Source organism: Echinops telfairi, unplaced genomic scaffold (assembly GCF_000313985.2).
Source record: "Echinops telfairi isolate 266 unplaced genomic scaffold, ASM31398v2 ScPeMD7_7458;HRSCAF=8496, whole genome shotgun sequence".
Classification (NCBI taxonomy): Eukaryota; Metazoa; Chordata; class Mammalia; order Afrosoricida; family Tenrecidae; genus Echinops; species Echinops telfairi.
The window spans coordinates 40796242-40808354 of record NW_022111358.1 but is presented as its reverse complement, the minus strand read 5'-3'; the positions used below and the strand labels follow the sequence as shown (position 1 = coordinate 40808354).

At 47.8% G+C, this 12113-nt stretch overlaps 1 protein-coding gene across 1 annotated transcript; it reads right to left on the bottom strand.

The window, feature by feature from the left end:
• Positions 1–1350: 1350 nt before the first annotated feature.
• On the bottom strand, positions 1351–11648 carry KCNJ2 (potassium inwardly rectifying channel subfamily J member 2). The gene is made up of 2 exons (XM_004709172.2): positions 11508–11648; positions 1351–6020 (listed from the first exon to the last, which is right to left on the bottom strand). Exon 2 carries the CDS (start codon positions 5797–5799, stop codon positions 4516–4518), a length of 1284 nt encoding a protein of 427 aa, XP_004709229.1. The 5' UTR covers positions 5800–6020; positions 11508–11648; the 3' UTR covers positions 1351–4515.
• Between the last annotated feature and the right edge of the window lie 465 nt (positions 11649–12113).

Genomic DNA, 12113 nt, shown 5'->3' with positions numbered 1-12113 from the left:
CAGAGGTTCACTATGAGTTGGAATCGACCCTCTAACAGCGTGGCATAAAAATAGGTAAGGGCTTGGCTACTAACTGTAAATGTTGGTGGTTCAACTCTTCGCAGAAGTACCTCCCAAGAAAGGCCTGACGATCTACTTCCAAAGGATTGTAGCCACTCTGTGAAACCCACGCTGTGGAGCATAGTTCTACTCCGGCACTCATGAGGTCGCCGTGAGTTGGAATCAAGTCGGCAGCCTTTGGCCTTCGATATTATCACTAGAGGGGGAACCCAGCGAATGAAGAAAATCTTTGTTCCTTTCATTTGCTCACTTGATTTCGGGTATCCTCTCTCTTCTGAGGCCATTGTGTCCAAAAACAGAATCTGAGCCTGACTTCCTCGAGCAGAGATTAAACTAATCCGCCAGGCCACTGCACCTGTCCGTTGAGTCCATTTCTATGGCTCCATTCATTTGCAGCAGCCGCATTTCAGCCCTGTTGTCCCCAGAGCACTTGCTTCAGGGCCCAGCTCCTCTGCAGACACTGCCAGGAAGCACACAGAGGCCGGAACCCATTGTTTTCCATTTTGAATGTTTTTATTTAGAAATAATAAAATAAGACATAATATATAAAAATATGTACAATCCATGGTTTGTGCAGTACAATAGAAAGACATTAGATACAAAAAGACGGCCAACGGGGGAAAACAATAACTATCAACAATAACTTTATTTTACCAAGAATAACTATCCATGATTGTCAGAAGGCCAGGATTGTTCAACTCGCCAGAGCCCAGAGCTGAAAGCCAGCTTGAGAGGAGGAGAAACTCCAATTGGCTGAGGGGGGGAGGGGCTGGGGGCTGATATTGCAACACTTGTTTTGTCATTTTCTTTCCCACCTTAACATTATTAAACACAGACTGAAAAGGTGCTCACTCAATATCTCAGAGCAAGCATCTTGCCTTGGCTGAGTGTTTGCGTAGAAAATAGGAACTGACACACGTGTCTCATCCAGCTGCAGGGGGAATGTGCTTTGGGGAACAGACCAGCTCCGATACCCATCCAGGTTCGGGAGAGGGGTGGACAGGGAAGCTAGGCAGTCAGGAGAAGAAAGACACAATGACTTCACAGAAATTACAAAACAAAACAGAAACAGTAAGGAAAAAGCAAAAGAAACTTCCTCCAAGAATTTAGAAATGACTACAGTGCTATCGGGACATCCTGAAAATGTCTGATTTCAAGTATATTCTTAAGAGGGATAGAAAACTATTCCTTTCTCAATAATCAAAATATAATTCACTTTCTCTACTTTTATTTAAAAATAGGATAACAAGGAATCTATGCCCTTCCCACCCTGTTCCCACCCTACCCGCCTCCCCAAAATAGAATGCCCATCCATATCCGGGGCAAAATGCTTTTGAAGAGAACACATTCTAAGAAAATTCAGATGGGGTTTGCTTGCATGACAGAAGCAATGCATATCTGAGATTAGACCCCCAGATCTTCACAATGAGGTCCCTGGCTTCCGCAGTCTGATGACACATGGGCACTAAAGAGACCCAGTCAAGAAGGACAAATGTTTTGAAGGTAAAATGCAGCAAAAGGTAGCATGCATTAACCTGTGTCTTGGCTCTTGACAAACACAACACCAAACAAAAGAGAAAAAAAGTTGCCATTTAAAGCTTGTAACGGTTAAAATGTTAAGAACTAGAGAAAGCTTTCAAAGAGCAGCCCATGCTGAAATAAATAACAGAAGAACATAGCAATACGGACCTTATAAAGCTGGTACACTGTTGCTAAGACCATGCTAACCGGCAGCATATCGGCACTAGCTCTCAGACACTGATGCACTGAAGTTATACTTTCTATGGCATTTTATTTTTTCCTTTTCAGACTTCTATTTACATTTGGCTTTAAATATGAAAATATCTGATAAACTTTATAAAATGTACACTTTAAAAACATGGCTTCTGCAAAATTTTCTTGAAAAAAAACAAACTTGTGCACCAGAAATCTTAGATTATTTTTTAAAATCTTTTTTCAGAAATAAGCTGAAAGGTTTCCCTCCCACAGCCTCACCCCCAGCACACCCTTTCTCCAGTATCTCAAGTCTGTATATATGTGTCTGTGTGTGTCTACGGCAGTACTGTGTGTTTGGGGTGCTACCTGTGTGGTTACCCCAGTCTCCACTGAATCTTCATATAATTTACAGATCACTGAATACTCTTTGGTTTGATTATTTTCCTTTGCAAAACATTGTAATAGCAGCAGCTGAAGTCTTCTATATTCATTCTCTGTCATCAGCCAAATTATTGCCTCATCTATTTCTTCTTGACCACTTGATTCCTCAAACCCTCCAACTCTTTAGACAACGTCCCAAGCCTGCCCTTCCACCTGGATTTAGAATAGCATTCATGCATTTGATATCCCTCACTCATTTTCATTAGCATACCACCTGTTGACTTTGAACGCTGCTAACAGCACACTCGGTCTTCTTATTACAGGCACCTCATTCAGAGATGGCTCTTCCAGAATGAGACGCCATGCCCAACATCAGCGCCCAGAAGACATGACTCTAGAACAAGCTAGTTTTTAATGGCATACAGGGATATAACACCAAAAGAGAGTTGATTCCAAGACTCCTAATTAAGAAGAAAAGTCAGTCACCCCAGAATTCACAAATAGGGAACTTAACAAAATAAAAATAAGTTCCATTATTGAACTAGAATGGAGGGTGGGGGGTGGGCGGGATTTTTTAGCAAGGCAGGGAGCCAAGAGAGGCTTCTGGAAAAGTTAAGTCATAGTACCTTGTTCTCGGGCTCCACAGGAGACAAGGGTCAGCACAGAGATTGCCTTCAATGAGTGTGCCTAGCGAACGGGGGAATAATCATCTTCAGGCAGTATCACTTTGAGTGTGGCCCTGTTTGTTGTGTATGGCTTTCGTTGACCCTAGAATACTGACACATTTCCAGTCCTACCCTCGATCATCAAAAGAACATTCTTCCTTCCTCTCCCCTCTGAATACTTGAACTGATGGGCTGCAGGGCCGTGGCTTGTCCACACTAGGGGCCTCCCCTCTTTGGCTTCTGCAGCCCTGCCTGGCACAGTTGGGCTCCTTCTAGATCTTTTCAGACTGAGTAGAGGAGCCTAGGGGCCAAATGGGTAACATCGTTTCTGGGGCAAAATCAAGCTGGAAATGGCGTGGCATAAAACATTTTAAAAATCTTTCATGCTGGCTGGCTCAGTTCTGGAGACTCCAACGTTCAGCTCAACCAGGGTCTTAGCTTCCAGAATAAATTCAGGAATGTCCGAAATGGGAAGACCCAGGACAACTTCCCTAGCCTGTGTCATCACCATTCTTCCCTTTCTTTGTAGCATGGCATCGGGGTGTGGGGGGTGGAGGAGGAGAAAAGATGCATATGTGACAGGGGTGTCTGTATGTGCATGCATGTGCAATTTTACTTCCCCTTTCCTCTTCCAGTAAGAAAGCCACGTTAAAGAAAAGACCTTACAAACCATTGCACATATCGGGCTGTGTGTGTGTGTGTGTGTGTGTGTGTGTGTGTGTGTGTGTGATGCTCTACTTTCTGGATACGGTGCAAAGTGAGGGGCTAGTACAAGGGCTGACTGAGGTTCAATGCTGTGGTCTCTTGATTCCACAGCAGCCTGCGGGTGGGAGGGAGGGGTGGCTTTGTTTCCTTTTTGAGTACAATCTCCACTGTGCAAAAATGAGCATTATATTTCTTTGGTATTCATTTTAGGTAGTGTAACTTAACATCTGAGAACACCCATTAACATTATGGGGGGTTTGAGGGGTAGGGGGAACAACGCACACAAAAATAACCAACCCTGGAGGCTACCATTTGGCTAGCATTACATAATGCCCTTATGTAACCAAAGACAGAGAAAGGGGGTGGGGTGGGGGATGGAGAATCAATTCTAGCAAACAAATTACGGGCCTCCAAAACTCAGGCTCTTGTTTCGGCAGCTAATAGCCAAATACTTGCCACTTCCAAGTGCATCATGAGCTTTCAACAAAGTTGAACACTGACTTAAATGACACAAATGAGGAGGCGTGAAGAAAAAAAGGGGAGAAAAAGAAAAAACAACTACACCACCACAAAAATACAATGTGTGCTCATGTAGTTAGCAGCTTTACAAGAATTAAGGCAGAGTCTTGCCTTTGTTATGCCATTAAAAACAGGCTTGTTCCCTAAAGAGTCGCCTACTGGATAAGTCAAATACCCAGACCAGGCTTGCCTGCAAGTTCAAGTTTTGTACACTCAACAGGACGTGAGAAACCCATCACTGATCCTCCAACACGTGCGCGCGAGCCGTGGAGTCAGGCCGACGTGCAGCATGGGTTGTGCGAACCGTCCGCTTCCAGTCTTTCTTTGAAACCATCCCACTCGCCGCAGTCCCTGCGGCCACTCGCCCAGACCCACCTCGTCACCAGTCCCGTCGTCTGTCTAACCGACGTGGGCCTCTGAGCGACAGACTTTGTGCGTGAAAGTCAGTATTGCAGAGGAGTCAGCTCCGTCATATCTCTGATTCTCGCCGCAAAGGCCTGGGCTCTAGAGGTACGCTGGCCTGGTTGTGAAGGTCCATGTCAGGGGGCGTGTCTGTGCTCGTGCTTTCTGGAAGTCCGTTTTCACTATCGTCTTCCTCTTTGCTCGTGAGGGCGACCTCATTTTCATAGCAAAATGAGTTTGCACTGGAGAGGATGTATTTCTTTTCGGCTAAGTCTCTGGCACTACACAAGGGCGTGTTGGGTACTTCATAGGTTTTGTGGAACCGGGAGTAGTCCACTTTGTAGTAGTGCTTCTCTTCGAAGAGGACCGGCTCATAGCGGTGGCCCCAGAGGATTTCATTGGCCAAGTACGAGCTCCGGCACTGGGTCGTCATGGCGGTGGCTTCCACCATGCCTTCCAGGATCACCACAATTTCAAAGTCTGCGTTATCAACGTCCTGCTTACTCAAGTCGTAGAGGGGGCTGTCCTCATCGATTTCGTGGACGATCGTGATGGGGGACACCAGAAAGATCCGGTCAATCCCACTGTCGAAGCCGACGTTGATGTCGATTTGGTCCAGTGGGATGTACTCCCCTTCGGAAGTGATCCTAGATTTGAGCAGCTGCGCTCGCACGTGCGCTTCCACCAAGTGGCTCTTGCGCAGGTTGCCCACGCGCCACATCAAGCACAGCTTGCCGTCCCGCATGGCAATCACGGCATTGTGGCTGAAGACGAGCGTCTCGTTTCTCTTCTTGGGCTTGGCCATCTTGGCCATGACGGCGCCGATGATGAAGGCATCGATGATGCAGCCCACGATGGACTGGAACACGACCATGAACACCGCTATGGGGCACTCGTCCGTGACGCACCGGAACCCGTAGCCGATGGTCGTCTGGGTCTCAATGGAGAAGAGGAAGGCGGCGGTGAAGCTGTTGACCTCGGACACGCACGCTTTGCTCTGCTTCGTCCCATCCAGGTCCCCGTGCAGCAGGGCTATCAACCAAAACACGCAGCCGAAGAAGAGCCACGAGAGGACGAAGGCCAGGCAGAAGATGACCAGCATCCATCGCCAGCGGATGTCCACACACGTGGTGAAGATGTCTGCCAAGTACCGCTGCCCCTTCTCCCCCACGTTGATGAACTGCACGTTACAGTGGCCGTCCTTCTTCACAAACCGGCTGCGACACTGCTGCCGAGTATGGACTTTGCTCTTGCCGTTCCCGAAGCCATTCGCCACGGCCATGGTGGCCAACTTCATGCCGTCTTCCTCCGAGGAGACAATGCTGTAGCGGTTGGTCCGCACGCTGCCCATCGCTTCTGCCGTGGACTCCAGTGCTTCTGCTTTGGAAAACAGTCTGAGTTTTTGCAGAAACCTTTGGAGAAACAGTTTTGAACGCTCAGTGACGACGCACACGTCGGAAAACAAGGACAAGATAGATGGGGCGCTCCAGGAAACTCGAAGGTCTGCCAAGGAGGTGTCTCTCCAAGTGCAGAGCTAACTTAAGAATTCAGCGGACATCCAGAGGGCATTTCCTACAAGAAAAGAGAGATAGTTTGTTATAAAAATAAAGTTGCAAGGGTCTTTACTGCCTGAAAGACACTTCCTAACAAGAGCAGGGGTCAGTGAGAGAGGTGACTGTATACCTCATTGGCTTACAGGGTTTTAAAAAAAAATTATTTCTGTATACCCTGATTGTGTGTGTGTGTGTGTGTGTGTGTGTGTGTCTGACTTTCTTTAAAGGCATGCAGTCATTAAACAAAGAACGGTGGTTGTGGCAATCTTTCAGCCACACTAGCTGGCTGTGTTCTTCCTTAGCGCTTTAGAATATTCTATTCCTACATGTGGAATATTCTCTCCTATAGGTGGGCCCTCTCCCTCCCAGTCTCTTCTTTGGCCTTCCTACGTTATTCATATTTAGAGGAGCTTTCTGATTCAAAATGGATAGTATCATGCAGCTTTAAGAAGTAGGGAAGAGAGAGAGGGCACATCACAAGAGTGTATTGGATAATGGACCTCAATTGAATTGCATCTGTGTTCTATTGGGGTGGCTCTTAGACCCCTGGGCATCAGAAGATACAGGCTACTGTGATGTAAATGACCACACTGCGCAGGCAGCCCTTCTAACCCTTGGAGCTGGTTCCCAATTTCTGGAAATTGTTGAGGCTTGCACCATTGCCTGGCATCCTCCAGGCAGCCAGTCTGCAGAAATCCCTGATAACATCTCTGAGAGTGCAAGTGATGCAGACTTGAAGGTAAGGTTTGCTCTGGGGGATACAGAGCGATTCTGTTGCTTAGCGATGAGTTCTGAAATTCTCCCGAGATGGGACTGCCATGTGTAATGACAGGCTTGGAAGTAAGCACCTTGGTGCTAAAGGACCAAGGTCTTTAGCAGATTGAGATCAGGCAGAGACTCAGTTCATGTAGGTCCAATTCCACGTTTTCCCCAACAGAGGAAACTTTGTCAGGGTAGGTGGCCAATGCCAGTCTGCTTACTTTCACTTCCAGCATTGTTGTTTGCCATCTGTTTCTATGGAGAAGGCACTCACATTTACTTAATACGAACACATGATAGTTTTTCCGGTGATCTCCTCTCGCCTCATTCTCCCCTAGGTAAAAATGACCGACTTTACAATCCCAGCTCCACTACAGAAGGACAGGTTGGTCAGCTGACTCATTCACCGGAGCCTACATCTAGGGTTGTGCTTTTCCAAATTTAAGTGAACAACATTACTAGCACATAGAACTAACACAAAAGAGAGAGGCCTCTCATTTCCGATCACAAAACCCAGCCCCTGCTCGTAAGGGGGTGGTGAATACCATGTGGACAGGACCAGGGACGAGTTGAAGATGAAACAGCTAACCAAGTCGGTTTCTGCCAGCCAGCCACTGCCCATTAAAGAAAAGCCTGGAACTTGTGTTTGTATACCCCTTGACAGAAAGGGAAGGTGCTTTGCCCCTGCAACTGTCTTGCACAGTCTTTTGACTTTACTCTCTTTATCCAAGTTATTATGCAAGAATGTGCCTCAACACATTTTTCCCCAGATTAGTCATCTGTGAAAATTGCAATGTGTGTTACATTTTGGCAGCTTTTGACACCTAAATGATGCCCGATTCGAAAGTGCCTTTGAATTGCTTTATAAAGAGAAGTTACAGTGCCTCCCTCACCTTCCACCTGCTTCAATGTTTTGTCTGCCTCCCTGGGAGGTTTGCACTTGGACAGAAGGCAGCAGCCTCTTCTTCCCCAGGGTTCGAGAACCTGGGTGCATGGAAGGCACTGCCTTTCAGAGGAATTTCACTCTGTTGGATTCATGTGAGATTTCCAAGCTTTCAGCAAGGACCGATGAAGATAACAGCAGAACACGAAGTGCAGGTGTGCTTTCAAACAAGCGAAAGGCCTAAGGCCCATGTGAAGAATGCTTGGATCCTTGCATCCTGATTGCCTTCAGAACCTTCTATAGGAAGGCGGTCTCAAAGCAATCCCTTTGTGTGAGTCAAACCCAGCCTTCTCCCTGAGTTACCATTAGGAGCCAGGAGTAGAGGGTCTCAAATGTCATTGGACTTATTTTTTCATCGTCTCCAGATAAAAGTATGCTTTTTGAAGGACATGAAAGATTGACTACATGTCACTCCCTCTGTAACCAAACAGATTGACTCATGAGCCAAGACTAGATTCTAAGAATCATATGGGATCAACAGACCCAACTGTGGCATTCCAAACATCCTGACTGGAGGATTCCACCAAGGACACTGTATCAGGTTCCAGTACGTGGCACAAAGATGTGACAGTCTGCTTCCATACAGAGCTGCAACCTCAAAAACCCTATGGGGATCCTTTACGCTGTCTCATGGGTCAGTCGCGATGAGTCAGAACCCACTCCAGAAGAGTGGGTTTGGGCTTTGGGTTTTGTTTTCCAAAGAGATTTCTGCTTTTAGACCCTTGAAAATAACCCATACTGTGAGTGTGACCACTATCGCCTTATTCCCAGGGCTACTGACCAAATTGTTCCACATGCAGAGTGTCATTCAGAAATGGGATCATGTCTGCCCAGGTACAAAAGAGAAGAAAAGGTTTCTTCGGCAAAATGAAAACTTTTGTGACTTGGTAAAGATAAGTCCCCCTCCCAAACGGTTACATGTGTGAGCATGTATTTTATATACTCAATTGCTGTGGAGCTGACTACAAAGGAGCTCTGGTGGTTTAGCAGGTTCTGCTTGGGGCTGCTAACTGCAAGCTCTGTAGTTTGAACACACCAGCTGCTCCTTGGCAGAAAGATGAGGCTTTCTGCTCCTGTCAAAGATTTATAGCCTCCGAAAATGACAGGGCGCCAGTTCCTCTTTGTCCTATAGTGTCAATATCAGTCAGAATCAACTCAATGGCAGTGAACTTCTGTAGCAAAACTCTAGAACCTGCCAGGGTTTGATAGGGTCCTGGTCTTAATATTTTTTTAAGAAGACAGCCTTGCCTGTTAGCGGCCCAGTTACTTTTAGGCAAATAGAAAACTTCCTATCCCTCTCTCTCATCGTTGCCCACAGCAGGGCATCTGGGAGAAAGCTTCCATCAGAAATAGGAACTTCCATGGGCATTTATTTCAGGCATTTAATTGCCATGGTTTCTTCAGAAGCATTCAAAGAAAGGTAGATAAGACCAGTGTATGGACTTGACTGCTTAGAATCACACAACTCAGGTGCTGCCTCCCGCAATATTTGAGTGGATGAGAATCATGAAAGAAAGAAAAAAAATCCCCTTTCCTCCAAAATATTTTAGGGGCCGGCTAGAGATTGAATGAAAACAGATAATCACTTTACCCAGGCCATAACCAATGATGTTGAAAGTCTTTCTGGGAAATTGAGAGGTTACATGTGGTGCTGTTCATGCTAAGACTATTTATAGGCCGAGCCAGAATTAAGCATAAGCAGTGGAAAAAAATAGTTCAGCACTTCAATCTTAGGTAGATGGTAAAGGGAGGGGGCTCTGGCGAGATACAAGGTCACAGAAGACACGGGGCATACATGGTGTTGATAGCATGTTTTTCTTATGTAGGTAATAGACACAAAAAGGCATTATGAAAAAGAAATATGTCCCATCCTATGGTGCGCTGTGTAAAAAATCAGAAAGTTTCTGGCAGAGACTAGGAAAGACAGAAAGCACAAGACAGTGTACTGGGCTGAGAGAGAGGTTTGCTAATGAGTGTTTCCAGCAGTTATTCCCTGGCTGACGCCATATAGACCAGCCCCGGTGTGCTCTGGGCACATGTTGCTATGTGAGCGAAAATGCTTGCAAATCAACCTCTTGGAAGATCAGTAAACAGAAGGGAGGGGGAGGGGAAGCCAGCTGGGAGGGGAGAGGTGAGGAGGGCAGAACAGAGGCATAACCATTTAACTACATGGACACTACCTATAACCCTTACACTGCACAGTGCAAGTAGTGCCACTCAGCATTTGCATAGGCTGGAAAATAAGTATATTTTGTCAACAACCCCCTCTCCCCCCAACACACACACACACACCCCACACACACCAAGCCCAACCTTGGGGCATTAGTCACTCTGCTCAGGTAAAGATGTAGTGACTCTTGGTCCATCCTTCATACTACTCAGAAGTCATACAAGGATTCTTAGAACGGACCAGAGATGCAGAGATTCTAGAGACTGAACCGTCTGGAGGATGAAGAAAGACTGGGCGCTCTCCCCCCAAAATCTCAGAGAAAACAAACAAACAAAGAAACATCAAATTCTTGAGTCTAGGTACAGAATCCTCTAACATCAATTGCCACCAAAGTGTGAGGGGGAGGGGCAGAAAGCAAAATGAAATGACCTTGACCCCATGCTCTGCAACCCAGATCCTAGAAGGAACATCTGACTGATCCTTCAGAATATAAGGGTTTTTTTTTTTTTTTTTTATTCCTGATAATGGAAACTAAAGATGGAAAACCCTTGAGGCTGGGGGTGGGGGTGGGGGGGTGGCAGCGAGGAAGGAAGGAACAAATGCAAAGATTAACCTCTGGAAGTCATACAAGGGAGCTTAGCAAAAGGAAAAGGAATGGGCTACCTTTTGATTGCAAAAGTGTCAAAACCAGTCTTCATTCTTTGCATATCCAAAATAGGCATTCAAAAGCTATCTTTTTTTCCCACGCTGGTGCAGTCTGATTTTATGGGAAAAAAACCAGGAATCACAAACTTATCCTAGTTACCATCCTATTGATAAGTTCACCAAGGCATGGACATAAAATGGGGACACTTCCGACCTCGAGAATCACCACCTCCCCGCCCCTCCAACTGTCATGATGAGTCCTTGTTATGATGCAACATTATTGCAGAATCAGGTCGTTCTGACCACGGTGGTGCTTTGCAATCGCACTGCCTTCCACTTAGGGATTCCACACGACTATGTTTCAGGAGAGTTAATGGCTTAAGTGAAAATGACATAGGCAGAGAAAGTTTTGCGGTCCTCGGGCTCAAATCCAACTGCTGTGTGCCCTTAGCCAGCAAAGCAACTTGGAGATCTCGCTCTGGAACACCAAGCCACACTTAAAGCAAGGACACAGACACACACGGATACAACGACGGAGAACAGGAAGAATACTGAGCCCCCAAAGGCTTGCCAAGTTTGAGACCCACGTTTTAGACCTCGTCCCTCTCCTCTCCCTAGGAGTGAGATCCTCAAGCAGACGCAGATGCCCGGGCCCCAGCCTCCTAACTCGGTATCTAGCTGCAGCTGGTGCATTAGAAGTTATGAGCACAAACAGATGCTGCAGCGCAATCTGTTTCTATTGCTCAACTGTTCCAAGCATGTCTCAGTATTTTTAGCTCTAAGGATGGTCGTGAACACACACAAACGGTCATGGGCATGATCTGAGGCTCCCGAGAGCTTGGGTGAGTGCGCTCCAGCAGCCTGACAGCTGGGCACCCCTGGAGCAGCCAGGCAGGGCTAGGGCCAGAGAACCGCTCCAGCCCCTCTCCCCAGGACACCCCAGCAGGGAGACCCTGGAGGAGGGGAGCAAACACCCCCCCAGCCCTTACCTGTTGCTGGCCCAGGAGCCTGGGGGCATGGAGTGAAAGTGGGGGCCACAGAGGCATGTAAGATCCAGTCGTTTGTAAAAGCGAAACAGGAGCCAAAGCGAACCAGAATTTCCAAGAGCCAGCTGGCCGGCGTCGGGGTAGGCTGTGAGCTGGTCGGGGCTCCGGAGCGCACTGCAATATCCTGGGCTCTTTTGAGGCGGTCCACGAGATACCGGCCCGGCTGGCCCCGCCCCCAGCCGCCGCCGCCCAATAGCAGCGCGCCCAGACGCGCCGCCGGTCCCGGGAAGCGCGGCGGGGCGGGGCCCGGAGGATGCTGCAGCCGAAGCCGAGGCTCTGCGGGCGCTGAGAACCTGCCGCCTCTCCCTCCCCCCGCCAGCCCGAGCCCGGCTTGGGGGCCGGCCCGGGCTGGTAAGGAGGAAGTGGCGTCCCAGCTGGGACTGCAGCAGGTGGGAAGCTCCGCGGCCGGGCTTTTGCGGCGGCTTAATTGCAGCCTGGCCTTGGGCAGGACTTCCTCCCGCTCTGCCAGCCCCACGCTTCCCCTTCTGGGTTTGTATTTCTTTCTCTAGAGGAGGAGGCTGCTCTCTGCGTGCTCCTCCGAGGTCCTGC

Bases quoted from the DNA above. Each gene is read 5' to 3' on its own strand.
- KCNJ2 (XM_004709172.2), bottom strand. From the start codon at position 5,799: ATGGGCAGCGTGCGGACCAACCGCTACAGCATTGTCTCCTCGGAGGAA.